At 47.4% G+C, this 15,000-nt stretch overlaps 1 protein-coding gene across 2 annotated transcripts in view; it reads left to right on the top strand.

Moving 5' to 3' along the window:
- Positions 1–15,000, top strand: part of LOC139380741 (ephrin type-A receptor 3-like) — a 154,429-nt gene that overhangs the window by 82,300 nt on the left and 57,129 nt on the right. For both annotated transcript variants that reach the window (XM_071123724.1, XM_071123722.1), the window contains exons 4-6: positions 3,255–3,410; positions 7,187–7,522; positions 12,401–12,525. In XM_071123724.1, the coding sequence (XP_070979825.1) occupies positions 3,255–3,410; positions 7,187–7,522; positions 12,401–12,525 (617 nt within the window). The remainder of the gene's footprint in view (positions 1–3,254; positions 3,411–7,186; positions 7,523–12,400; positions 12,526–15,000) is intronic.

Genomic DNA, 15,000 nt, shown 5'->3' on the forward strand with positions numbered 1-15,000 from the left:
AGGGGTTCATTTAGGGGTTCATTTAGGGGTTCATTCTTTGTTGTGCTGTTTGCGTTATGCATGGGTATACAGCTGACTGGGTGGTTATCCCATTATACTGCTGACTGGGTGGTTATCCCATTATACTGCTGACTGGGTGGTTATCCCATTATACTGCTGACTGGGTGGTTATCCCATTATACTGCTGACTGGGTGGTTATCCCATTATACTGCTGACTGGGTGGTTATCCCATTATACTGCTGACTGTGTGGTTATCCCATTATACTGCTGACTAGGTGGTTATCCCATTATACTGCTTTCTGGGTGGTTATCCCATTGTACTGCTGACTGTGTGGTTATCCCATTATACTGCTGACTGGGTGGTTATCCCATTATACTGCTGACTGGGTGGTTATCCCAGTATACTCCTGACTGGGTGGTTATCCCATTATACTGCTGACTGGGTGGTTATCCCATTATACTGACTGAGTGGTTATCCCATTATACTGCTTACTGGGTGGTTATCCCATTATACAGCTGACTGGGTGGTTATCCCATTATACTGACTGGGTGGTTATCCCATTATACTGCTGACTGGGTGGTTATCCCATTATACTGCTGACTGGGTGGTTATCCCATTATACAGCTGACTGGGTGGTTATCCCATTATACTGCTGACTGGGTGGTTATCCCATTATACTGCTGACTGGGTGGTTATCCCATTATACTGCTGACTGGGTGATTATCCCATTATACTGCTGACTGGGTGGTTATCCCATTACACAGCTGACTGTGTGGTTATCCCATTATACTGCTGACTGGGTGGTTATCCCATTATACTGCTGACTGGGTGATTATCCCATTATACAGCTGGCTGGGTGGTTATCCCATTATACAGCTGAATGGGTGGTTATCCCATTATACAGCTGACTTTGTGGTTATCCCATTATACAGCTGACTGGGTGGTTATCCCATTATACTGCTGACTGGGTGGTTATCCCATTATACTGCTGACTGGGTGGTTATCCCATTATACAGCTGACTGGGTGGTTATCCCATTATACTGCTGACTGGGTGGTTATCCCATTATACTGCTGACTGGGTGGTTATCCCATTATACAGCTGACTGGGTGGTTATCCCATTATACTGCTGACTGGGTGGTTATCCCATTATACAGCTGACTGGGTGGTTATCCCATTATACAGCTGACCTTTTGGTTATCCCATTATACAGTTGACCTGGTGGTTATCCCATTATACAGCTGACTGGGTGGTTATCCCATTATACAGCTGACTGTGTGGTTATCCCATTATACTGCTGACTGGGTGGTTATCCCATTATACAGCTGACTGGGTGGTTATCCCATTATACTGCTGACTGGGTGGTTATCCCATTATACTGCTGACTGGGTGGTTATCCCATTATACAGCTGACTGGGTGGTTATCCCATTATACTGCTGACTGGGTGGTTATCCCATTATACAGCTGACTGGGTGGTTATCCCATTATACTGCTGACTGGGTGGTTATCCCATTATACTGCTGACTGGGTGGTTATCCCATTATACTGCTGACTGGGTGGTTATCCCATTATACTGCTGACTGGGTGGTTATCCCATTATACAGCTGACGGGGGACATTTCTACTCCTCTGTATTTGTTACTGTTATGTCCGGAAGCAGCTACTGTATATCTGTACTATGTGCTGCCTGCTGATTCTCTAAAAGAATAACATTACAGAAGTGTAACACACACACACACCCTTAACCCTTATAGAGTCTGGGCTGGAAAGTGGAGTTAAACGTCTCTGAGAGAATCTGCTCGCTGACTTTAAAGTGTTGCTGCTCAGCATGGATCAGATGACAATTATAAGATCTGAAATAAGAGAGGAGGAGAGCGGGATATGTTGGTGATTTGGTCATTCTCCCCGTTCATTAGGAGTAGAACAGGATCATGGTGAATAGTGTAGTTACTGAGCCCCCCCTCCTTTTCAACAGCTTAATTTACATCATTCATACTGGGTCCTGGATGGGTCTGGGAGAGAGGCACTGTTTTCATGTTCTATTCTTCTCTTCCATTACCCCCGCTATAGATTTACAGTGTGTGTGTGGTTGTGTGGTTGTGGAGGTGGGTTCATACTCACGGTCATCAGAGAAGATTAAAGTCATTCATCTAGCCTGTACAGTAATGAAAGGTTTGATTGGAAAAAAAGAAGGTGTCATCATCCCCCCCCCCCAAAAAAAAATCTCCCGTCTTTCGTCCTCCTCCTGTTGACCTCTCTCTCTCTCACCATGTGTCTTTCATTCTGTATTTTTCTAGTTATTAATTATACCTTTATGGATATGATTTGATCTATTGTCGTGACATTTTTCATTTCTCTATGGAACGTTATTGTTATTGTCAATTCTGCTATATATACTCACCACATCTCTCTCTCTCACCCCCTCCCTCTCCTTCTCTCTCTCCCCCTCCATCTCCTTCTCTCTCACTGTCTACCTCTCCTTCTCTCTCTTCCCCTCCCTCTCCTTCTCTCTCTCCCCCTCCCCTACCTCTCCTTCTCTCTCTCCCCCTCCCTCTCCTTCTCTCCCCCTCCCCTCCCTCTCCTTCTCTCTCACCCCCTCCCTCTCCTCTCTCTTCCCCCCTCTCCTTCTCTCTCTCCCCCTCCCTCTCCTTCTCTCCCCCTCCCCTCCCTCTCCTTTTCTCTCTCCCCCTCCCTCTCCTTTTCTCTCTCCCCCTCCCTCTCCTTTTCTCTCTCCCCCTCCCTCTCCTTTTCTCTCTCCCCCTTCCTCTCATTCTCTCTCTCCCCCTCCCTCTCCTTCTCTCTCTCCCCCTCCCCTCCCTCTCCTTCTCTCTCTCCCCCTCCCTCCCCTTCTCTCTCCCCCTCCCTCTCCTTCTTTCTCTCCCCCTCTCTCCCCTCTCCTTCTCTCTCTCCCCCTCCCTCTCCTTCTCTCTCTCCCCCTCCCTCTCCTTCTCTCTCTCCCCCTCCCTCACCATTTCTCTCTCCCCCTCCCTCTCCTTCTCTCTCTCCCCCTCTCCTTCTCTCTCACCCCCTTCCTCTCCTTCTCTCTCTCCCCCTCCCTCTCCTTCTCTCTCTCCCCCTCCCTCTCCTTCTCTCTCTCCCCCTCCCTCTCTTTCTCTCTCTCCCCCCTCACCTTCTCTCTCACCCCCTTCCTCTCCTTCTCTCTCTCCCCCTCCCTCTCCTTCTCTCTCTCCCCCTCCCCTTCTCTCTCTCCCCCTCCCTCTCTCTCTCCCCCTCCCTCTCCTTCTCTCTCCAGCATGCAGAGCAGGGTTCTATAAGTCTCTGCTGGGTAATGTCCAGTGTTCTAAGTGTCCACCTCACAGCTTCACCCATCATGAGGGAGCGCTACACTGTGGCTGTGAGAAAAACTACTTCCGTGCTGATGGAGACCCGCCATCTATGGCCTGCACACGTAAGTCTGTGTGTTTGTGTTTGTTAGTGTAAGTTTGTGCGTGCGTGTGTGTGCGTGTGTGTGTGTGTGTGTGTGTGTGTGTGTGTGTGTGTGTGTGTGTGTGCGTGCGCGTGCGTGCGTGCGAGCAAGTGAGCATGTGCGTGCATTTGTGTGTGTGAGTGAGTGAGAGCCAAAAAGAGTTTACTCTCTATTTGTATATTCTCTCAACAATTTCAGCCACAGTGTCTCTGAGGACAACATTTCTTTCTCTCGCTCTTTTTCTCTCTCATCATCATTCCTCTCTCTCTCTCTCTCTCTGAGCTGTATCCGGATGGTTTACAGAAGCAGATGGCCGTATCCTAAACTACATTACCCATAGATCACTGCCCTGGAATCCTTGATGACTGCTGTCCTATTAAACCAGCAGCAGCAGCCATGTCTGTAGTCCCTGGGGGGAGTTCAGAACAACCACAGCATACCAGTATTTCCAGATTCCTCATACTGATCTGGTAGAGGTCTGTTTTACAGTCCTAAAACCTTTATAGACTAAGGTAATGAGCAGGAGTCTGGAAAGGAAGGTCAAGATTGGACAGGAACATATATTTACACCAGTATGACTGTATGAACTGATCTCCACCCACTGCTCCACTGATCATATTACATCTGGTGCTCTATACCTCTATACATGACACACCCTATGTAGCAGCCTGAGGTTGGAGAGTGATGCGAAACCCAGATCTCTGGTGTCATTAGTATTATGTTCAGGCAGCTAGATGAGCGTTGTGAATGTGCAGTAGAGTGGAGTCAAGGAGCTAGAACAGTATAGTACTGTAGAGTTTACTGTATCCACCATCTGAACCCCAACACCATAGACTAACAAACAAACCAACAAGGCTTTCTATTGTCAAAATCAATCCTCCTCACCCTATCTCCTCCCTCGTTCCAATTCTTTACAGTGGATCTCTTCAGTGGTTCTGGTTAGTTCCTGGTGTAATGACTTCCATAGGTCTGATATTAAAGTCTGGAAATATTCAGAGAATCTGTTCACAGTAAAACCTGCCATTTCCATCTGTCAGAGAGAGTCTATAAAGGTTTGGCCTTATTCCGTGTCCTTGCTTTCTCCATTCTCCCTCCCTGTGACTGGTGACTGAACTGAATCTTCTGCCCAAAGAGAGAGACTGCTGTCACTGCATCACACACACAGATTGATTTATATATTACAGGGTTCCTGAACTGCCGGCCCGTGGGATGAATTTGGCCCAAATCAGCTCCAAGTTATTTTCATTTAGGAAATCTGTTTTAAAGTATTCCCACGCCTAATAGACAGATATACAGTGCATTCGAACGTTCAACATTTTGTTATATTACAGCCTTATTATAAAATTGATTAAATTGTCCCCCCACCCTCATAAATCTACACACAATACCCCATAATGACAAAGCAAAAACAGGTTTTTAGAAATGTTTGCAAAAAAAACAACGACAAAAATATATATATATTTATATATACTGTATATATATATATAAAAAAAAACACATTTACATAAGTATTCAGACCCTTTACTCAGTACTTTGTTGAAGCATCCTTGGCTGCGATTACAGCCTCAAGTCTTCTTGGGTATGACGCTACAAGCTTGGCACACCTATTTTTGGGGAGTTTCTCCCATTCTTCTCTGCAGATCCTCTCAAACTCAGTCAGGTTGGATGGGGAGCGTCACTCACAGCTATTTTCAGGTCTCTCCACAGATGTTCGATTGGTTTCAAGTCCGGGCTCTGGCTGTGCCACTCAAGCACATTCAGAAACTTAGCTATGTGCTTAGGGTCATTGTCCTGTTGGAAGGTGAACCTTTGCCCAGTCTGAGGTCCTGAGCGCTCTGGAGCAGATTTTCCTTAAGGATCAAATCAAATCAAATTTATTTATATAGCCCTTCGTACATCAGCTGATATCTCAAAGTGCTGTACAGAAACCCAGCCTAAAACCCCAAACAGCAAGCAATGCAGGTGTAGAAGCACGGTGGCTAGGAAAAACTCCCTAGTAAGGCCAAAACCTAGGAAGAAACCTAGAGAGGAACCAGGCTATGTGGGGTGGCCAGTCCTCTTCTGGCTGTGCCGGGTGGAGATTATAACAGAACATGGCCAAGATGTTCAAATGTTCATAAATGACCAGCATGGTCCAATAATAATAAGGCAGAACAGTTGAAACTGGAGCAGCAGCACGGCCAGGTGGACTGGGGACAGCAAGGAGTCATCATGTCAGGTAGTCCTGAGGCATGGTCCTAGGGCTCAGGTCCTCCTCCGAGAGAGAGAGAAAATTAGAGAGAGCACACTTAAATTCACACAAGACACCGAATAGGACATGAGAAGTACTCCAGATATAACAAACTGACCCTAGCCCCCCGACACATAAACTACTGCAGCATAAATACTGGAGGCTGAGACAGGAGGGGTCAGGAGACACTGTGGCCCCATCCGAGGACACCCCCGGACAGGGCCAAACAGGAAGGATATAACCCCACCCACTTTGCCAAAGCACAGCCCCCACACCACTAGAGGGATATCTTCAACCACCAACTTACCATCCTGAGACAAGGCTGAGTATAGCCCACAAAGATCTCCGCCACGGCACAACCCAGACAGGATGATCACACAGGTTGTCTCTGTATTTTGTTACGTTCATCTTTCTCTCGATCGTGACTAATCTCCCAGTCACTGCCGCTGAAAAACATCCCCACAGAATGATGCTGCCACCACCATGCTTCACCGTAGGGATGGTGCCAGGTTTCCTCCAGATGTGAAGCTTGGCATTCAGGACAATTTTGGTTTCATCAGACCAGAGAATCTTGATCTCATGGTCTGTGAGTCCTTTACGTGCCTTTTGGCAAACTCCAAGTGGGCTATCATGTGCCTTTTACTGAGGAGTGGCTTCCGTCAGGACACTCTACCATAAAGGCCTGATTGGTGGAGTTTTGCAGAGATGGTTGTCCTTCTGGAAGGTTCTCCCATCTCCACAGAGGAACTCTGAAGCTCTGTCAGAGTGACCATCAGGTTCTTGGTCACCTCCCTGACCAAGGCCCTTCTCCCTCGATTGCTCAGTTGGGCCGGGTGGCCAGCTCTAGGAAGAGTCTTGGTGGATCCAAATCTCTTCCATTTAGTAATGATGGAGGCCACTGTGTTCTTGGGGAACTTCAATGCTGCAGACATTTTTTGGTACCCTTCCCCAGATCTGTGCCTCGACACAATCCTGTCTCGGTGCTCTACAGACAATTCCTTCAACCTCGTGGCTTGGTTTTTGCTCTGACATGCACTGTCAACTGTGGGACTTTATATAGACAGGTGTGTGCTTTTCCAAATCATGTCCAATCAATTGAATTGACCACAGGTGGACTCCAATTAAGTTGTGGCAACATTTCAAGGATGATCAATGGAAACAGGATGCACCTGAGCTCAATTTTGAGTTTCATAGCAAAGGGTCTGAATACTTATTTTAGAATAAGGCTGTAACGTAACATAATGTGGAAAAAGTCAGGTGGTCTGAATACCCTCCGAATGCACTGTATGTGATAGTATTCAATTATAATGTTTGAAATTATTATGTTTTAGTCAAATATTTGATCTGTTTGGGCTTCTTGAGGTCACTTTGCTGTATTCAAGGGATTTATGTTCCTGGCTCCCTGACCATCCGCTCAAGAAATGTTATATATTTTCATTGCTCTCTCTCTCTCTCTCTCTCTCTCTCTCTCTCTCTCTCTCTCTCTCTCTCTCTCTCTCTCTCTCGCTCTCTCTCCCTCCCTCTTCAGGTCCTCCCTCCGCTCCTCGTAACGTGATCTCAGTCATCAATGAGACCTCAGTGATTCTGGACTGGTCCTGGCCGGAGGACACAGGAGGTCGTAAGGATGTTACCTTCACCGTGCTGTGTAAGCGCTGCAGGCAGGGCCAGAGGGTGTGTGAGGCGTGTCGCAGTAATGTGCGGTTCCTCCCCCGTGCTGCAGGCCTGCAGAACACTACCGTAACCGTGGGAGATCTGCTGGCTCACACCAACTACACCTTCGAGATCGAAGCTCAAAATGGAGTGTCCCAGTTAGCCCCAACAATGAGGCAATATGCTGCTGTGACCATCACTACCAACCAAGCAGGTACGACCGGAGATGAAGACACACACATAAATGTACATTTATGCATTTATTTGTCACATGCGCTGAATACATGCGCCGAATACAACCTTACCGTGAAATGCATACTAACAAGCCCTTAACCAACAATGCAGTTCTAGAAATAGCGTTAAGAAAATATTTACTAAATCAACTAAAGTGATTTTTAATTTTTTTACAAATAAAATCTAAAAGTATCACAAGAAAATGACATAACATTAACGAGGCCATATACAGGGGGTACCGGTACCTAGTCAATGTGCGGGGATACAGGTTAGTCAAGGTAATTTGTCAAGTGGCCGTGCATAGATAATAAACAGCGAGTGGCAGCATTTTAAAAACAAAGGGGGGGGGTCGTTCTTAGTCCTATATTGACGCTCTGCCTGTTTGATGGTTCGTCTGAGGGCATAGCGAGACTTCTTATAAGCGTCCGGATTAAGCGTAAGCGGCAGTTCTAGACTTTAGACTTTAGCTAGAACTGCCTGCTTCTGATCCCAGCCAGTGTTCGTCAGTGGTTTATCACCAGTATCAAATGTCTCGCTCCTCACAAATACACTCTGTATAAATCTTTGTGTTGTTTTTCAGTTGTTATAGACAGTCATTAAATTGAAACGGGTTCACATCAACCCATCATATAAACACTCTTTCACACATTCACTCACTTTAACACACATACTCACATACACACACACACACACACACACACACACACACACACACACACACACACACACACACACACACACACACACACACACACACACACACACACACACACACACACACACACACAAACACACACACAGGCAATTGTAACACAGGGATGGGCTGCTCACATCGATCTCTCATATAAACATTCTCCACCATCCCAACATTCTCCAACATCCCAACATTCTCCAACATCTCAAGGGAGGACTTGGCCCAGTGAAAGTCCCGCCCAGAGACAAATCAATTTCTCTGCAGCGGAATGTAGCAAACCTCAACATTCCGTTACCAAACTTGGAATGCATGCATGATGACTAGATTTCACTACACCCTCTCTCTCCTTCTCTCTCTTTATACATCCCTGTCTGTAGTTCTTTCTCTCTCTCCTTCTATCTTTCCCTATGTGTGTGTGTGCATACAGATTTAGTGCTCTTCACTCCTCTCCTGACTTGTGTGTGCCGCTCTAAGGGAGTGGGAGGGTAGAGGCTACAGATCCACTAATTATGTCTTTTTTTCATTTCATTTTGTAGCTTTATTTTGACAGGATAGTCATGTTGAGACTAGGGTCTCTTTTACAGATGAGCTCTGCATAAATACATGAAACACATACAATATACAATATAGAAAACTAGTAAACATATTAAGAAAAACTGACACATTTATCAACATAGAGGTCGCCGATCATAACTCTGAACTGACCAAGGGGGACCAGAACATTTAAGTTCAGAGAGCTCAGTTAGTTGGGTGCAGAACAAGATAGCAGATTTCAACAGAGCTCTCTATCAGTCTGTGTGTGTACTCAGATTATGTGTATCCTTATCATGTTTTAACCCACAGATCTTATAACCTTCCTCTCATCTCTCTGTGCCTTTTGAAAGGACATTGACATCAGGTTCATATCACCAGTTATGCATATACTGTAGATGTCAGGGTTGCATATTTCACCAAGCTGTCTCCTGAGAGGATAGTGTGATGAGAATAGTAGAAGTAAGAGTTTAATGTGGGATGGTCCTTCAGCTGATGAAAATAGACTAAAGATTGGAAGGTGTGAAAAGTATTTTCTTTAGTTTGTCCCCATAACATACAGTATACAGTATAACTACATCTCTGTGTCTGTTATCCTGAACATACAGTCGTGGCCAAAAGTTTTGAGAATGACACAAATATTAATTTTCACAAAGTCTGCTGCCTCAGTTTGTATGATGGCAATTTGCATACACTACAGAATGTTATGAAGAGTGATCAGATGAATTGCAATTAATTGCAAAGTCCCTCTTTGCCATGCAAATGAACTGAATCCCCAAAAAACATTTTCACTGCATTTCAGCCCTGCCACAAAAGGACCAGCTGACAACATGTCAGTGATTCTCTTGTTAACACAGGTGTGAGTGTTGATGAAGACAAGGCTAGAGATCACTCTGTCATGCTGATAAAGTTAGAATAACAGACTGGAAGCTTCAAAAGGAGGGTGGTGCTTGGAATCATTGTTCTTCCTCAGTCAACAATGGTTACCTGCTAGGAAACATGTGCTGTCATCATTGCTTTGCAAAAAAAGGTCTTCACAGGCAAGGATATTGCTGCCAGTAAGATTGCACCTAAATCAACCATTTATCAGATCATCAAGAACTTCAAGGAGAACGGTTCAATTGTTGTGAAGAAGGCTTCAGGGCGCTAAAGAAAGTCCAGCAAGCGCCAGGACCGTCTCCTAAAGTTGATTCAGCTGCGGTATCGGGCACCACCAGTACAGAGCTTGCTCAGGAATAGCAGCAGGCAGGTGTGAGTGCATCTGCACGCACAGTGAGGCAAAGACTTTTGGAGGATGGCCTGGTGTCAAGAAGGGCAGCAAAGAAGACACTTCTCTCCAGGAAAAACATCAGGGACAGACTGATATTCTGCAAAAGGTACAGGGATTGCTGAGGACTGGGGTAAAGTCATTTTCTCTGAATCCCCTTTCCGATTGTTTGGGGCATCCAGAAAAAAGCTTGTCCGGAGAAGACAAGGTGAGCGCTACCATCAGTCCTGTGTCATGCCAACAGTAAAGCATCCCCAGACCATTCATGTGTGGGGTTGCTTCTCAGCCAAGGGAGTGGGCTCACTCACAATTTTGCCCAAGAACACAGCCATGAATAAAGAATGGTACACATCCTCTGAGAGCAACTTCTCCCAACCATCCAGGAACAGTTTGGTGATAAACAATGCCTTTTCCAGCATGATGGAGCACCTTGCCACAAGGCAAAAGTGATAACTAAGTGGCTCGGGGAACAAAACATTGATATTTTGGGTCCATGGCCAGGAAACTCCCCAGACCTTAATCCCATTGAGAACTTGTGGTCAATCCTCAAGAGGCGGGTGGACAAACAAACACCCACAAATTCTGACAAACTCCAAGCATTGATTATGCAAGAATGGGCTGCCATCAGGATGTGGCCCAGAAGTTCATTTACAGCATGCCAGGGCGGATTGCAGAGGTCTTGAAAAAGAAGGGTCAACACTGCAAATATTGACTCTTACATCAACTTCATGTTATTGTCAATAAAAGCCTTTGACACTTATGAAATGCTTTTAATTATACTTCAGTATTCCATAGTAACATCTGACAAAAATATCTAAAGACACTGAAGCAGCAAACTTTGTGGAAATTAATATTTGTGTCATTCTCAAAACTTTTGGCTACGACTGTACAAACAAAGCATGCACACACACACACACGCACGCACGCACGCACGCACACACACACATCGTCCTCATTCTGCAGCTGCATTGCCCATCACACTGAGCTGACAAGGATTAGGGTTGTCAATGTACAGCTCCCTAAACACACATGTGGCTCTGTCCGTGGAGAGAGAGGACACGCAAGCTGCCCTCTGTCAGAGTGAAACACACACAAACACACTACACCAATAGACTCAGTTTAAACCTGCCAAAGCTGGATTCACCGGCCGTCTCAGAAGGGAGGGAATCGTCCGGATATTCTGACAGGGTGTCGACCGACGAGTCTCAGCCCCTCTCCTACACACACACACACACACACACACACACACACACACACACACACACACACACACACACACACACACACACACACACACACACACACACACACTTGAGTCACATCCTCTCCTCTCTGCAGTGGGCTATTGGGACTTGTTTGGGAGACTGAGAGAGCAAGAGAGAGAAGAATCTCTCTTGAGACCAGGAAGCTCCCCAGAGCTGTTCACAGAGGATTGGAGAGAGAGAGAGAGAGAGAGAGAGAGAGAGAGAGAGAAACCCAACATCAAACCAGTCTTCAGCCCAGACATAATAAATCATTGCACCCGTAAACTACATAACCAATAAAACAACAGCTATACACTATCAGAAACAAAGGGAATGAGAGAAAGAGCGAGGGACAGACAGACAGACAGACAGACAGACAGACAGACAGACGGTGGAGACTGAAATTAGACTCGCTCGCTCCATATGGATTCATTAACAGAGAGAAAATCACTTCTAGTGGAGAAAAACAGCTGAAGCTGTATCATCAGAATCAAGACAGGCTCGAACATTTCAAAGACAAACATGTTGTTTCCTCTGGTCTAATAAAATTAAAGCTCAGTCTTCATATGGCAGCCTGGCCTCTCAGCTCCAGCTAGCAATTAGACAACTGTAAAAGTGGAAAAAGAGGGGAGAGAGGAATGGCGGGGGAGATGGAGGGAGTCCTAAGTTAAATTACAGTGCCAGATTGAGACCATGTGAGCTCCCAAGGCGATGCGACATGAGAGAGAGGGAGGGATGGAGGGAGGGTAATACACTGGGGGCATGCATGGAGGGATGAGGTTTATATATCCTCTGATGTTACCTTATACATTGAGGATGATATCATGGTGCCTGCTGGCTCTGGGGTTGATCTCTGAGACTCTGGCCTGTAGTATAGATGCAGTCTGTGTGGATGTATGTTATGACTGCTGTCCCCCTTCCAGTATGGACCTCCTCTGGTGGACTAATCAACTCAATTAGACCAACAGGAACCAACAGAAACCCCTTCAATAGGAACTATTAACAGGATACAAACTGCTGACTGAACATGCTGCATGAACTTCCTGTGAACTGCTATAGGTTGTGCTATATGGTCAATCATCTCTCTCTCTCTCTGTTCCCCCCCCAACGCCCTCTCTATAGCCCCTTCTCCAGTGACTGTGATCAGGAAGGACCGTACGTCTCGTAACAGCATCTCTCTGTCCTGGCTGGAACCAGAGAGACCCAACGGCATCATACTGGACTACGAGGTCAAATACTACCAGAAGGTCGGTTCACAAACACCACTCATGCTTTAGTACTGTTCTCTGCTGTCCCCTTGCAGCCCTGTTCTTGTTCGACTGATTCCATTAACTGAAGAAAGAGACAACATGTGAGCTTATTCTACCTCTCTCTCCCTTATTCCAGCCCCTCCTGGTTGTCCTCTGTTCTAATGTCTCCCTGGGGTAGTCTTCTGGCTCCTCTCTGGGTGCTGGGCCCTGGGTTGGGGAGGAGGGAAGAGGATCGGGGTTTGGCACCTCAGTGGGCTCTAACATAGTGGGCCTCTCTCCCTCTTACCCTGGCAGTGGATCAGAGAGAGTCAGGGAGAGAGGGGGAGAATCAGAACGAGAGGGAGAGTGTAGAGACAGGGTGAGGGGGACAATCAGAACGAGAGGGAGAGTGTGGAGACAGGGTGAGAGGGAGAGGGAGAGAGTGGAGACAGGGTGAGGGGGAGAATCAGAACGAGAGGGAGAGTGTGGAGACAGGGTGAGGGGGAGAATCAGAACGAGAGGGAGAGAGTGGAGACAGGGTGAGGGGGACAATCAGAACGAGACGGAGAGTGTGGAGACAGGGTGAGGGGGAGAGGGAGAGAGTGGAGACAGGGTGAGGGGGAGAATCAGAACGAGAGGGAGAGAGTGGAGACAGGGTGAGGGGGAGAATCAGAACGAGAGGGAGAGAGTGGAGACAGGGTGAGGGGGAGAATCAGAACGAGAGGGAGAGAGTGGAGACAGGGTGAGGGGGAGAATCAGAACGAGAGGGAAAGTGTGGAGACAGGGTGAGGGGGACAATCAGAATGAGAGGGAGAGTGTGGAGACAGGGTGAGGGGGAGAGGGAGAGAGTGGAGACAGGGTGAGGAGGAGAGAGTGGAGACAGGGTGAGGGGGAGAATCAGAACGAGAGGGAGAGAGTGGAGACAGGGTGAGGGGGAGAGAGTGGAGACAGGGTGAGGGGGAGAATCAGAACGAGAGGGAGAGAGTGGAGACAGGGTGAGGGGGAGAATCAGAACGAGAGGGAGAGTGTGGAGACAGGGTGAGAGGGAGAGAGTGGAGACAGGGTGAGGGGGAGAGAGTGGAGACAGGGTGAGGGGGAGAATCAGAACGAGAGGGAGAGTGTGGAGACAGGGTGAGGGGGAGAGGGAGAGAGTGGAGACAGGGTGAGGGGGAGAATCAGAACGAAAGGGAGAGAGTGGAAACAGGGTGAGGGGGAGAATCAGAACGAGAGGGAGAGTGTGGAGACAGGGTGAGGGGGACAATCTGAACGAGAGGGAGAGTGTGGAGACAGGGTGAGGGGGAGAGGGAGAGAGTGGAGACAGGGTGAGGAGGAGAGAGTGGAGACAGGGTGAGGGGGAGAATCAGAACGAGAGGGAGAGAGTGGAGACAGGGTGAGGGGGAGAGAGTGGAGACAGGGTGAGGGGGAGAATCAGAACGAGAGGGAGAGAGTGGAGACAGGGTGAGGGGGATAATCAGAACGAGAGGGAGAGTGTGGAGACAGGGTGAGAGGGAGAGAGTGGAGACAGGGTGAGGGGGAGAGAGTGGAGACAGGGTGAGGGGGAGAATCAGAACGAGAGGGAGAGTGTGGAGACAGGGTGAGGGGGAGAGAGTGGAGACAGGGTGAGGGGGAGAGAGTGGAGACAGGGTGAGGGGGAGAGTGTGGAGACAGGGTGAGGGGGAGAATCAGAACGAGAGGGAGAGTGTGGAGACAGGGTGAGGGGGAGAGGGAAAAGGGTGATCAGGGGTTCTTAGGGAGAGAGCTTTATTGCCATTTACTATGGCAACCATTCTCACACAGAAAAAACATTCCACAGTCTAGTGGGTAAACGGTTGGGCAGGGTGACCACACACACACATGGGCAAACACACACACCCTCACACTGTCTGTGTATCTGACACACACTCTCTCACACTGAAACACCAACCAGCCAACCAGCTTTCTCTCTTCCTCCTCCTGTCCTCTCCTGACCAGTCTTAATGGAGTGTAGTTTTATTGCTGACACTAAATGTGTCTGCAGGGCCTCTGTGAGGAAATTAGTGTAGAACGAATGGCTGGTTTTCAATGGAGTCAGACAGCTATGGGACAGAGCTATGGGTGACATTTGATAGTGAAATTAGCCGTGGTGACATGTTTTTAATCATTCCTAGAGAAATTGGCATTTCTAAGCTCCTCAGAGCTTTGTGGCTGCTCTGTTATATTGGTTTTTGTGTGAGCATAGGATATAGTTCCCCCATCTCTGGCTGCACGAGACCACTCCTGTACACCCGATCGCAAACATTTTCTTCCCTTGGTACTGACCTGTCCCTGATGGGTGACCCGATGTGTCAACAGTCTCAGTCTTTTCCTCTCTCTCTCTCTCTGTCTCTCTCTCTCTCTCTCTCTCTCTCTCTCTCTCTCTCTCTTTCTCTCTGTCTCTCTCTCTCTCTCTCTCTCTCTCTCTCTCCCCCTCTCTCTCTCTCTCTCTCTCTGTCTCCCCCATCTCGCTCTCTGTCT

This window comes from Oncorhynchus clarkii, chromosome 22, assembly GCF_045791955.1.
Source record: "Oncorhynchus clarkii lewisi isolate Uvic-CL-2024 chromosome 22, UVic_Ocla_1.0, whole genome shotgun sequence".
Lineage (NCBI taxonomy): Eukaryota > Metazoa > Chordata > Actinopteri > Salmoniformes > Salmonidae > Oncorhynchus > Oncorhynchus clarkii.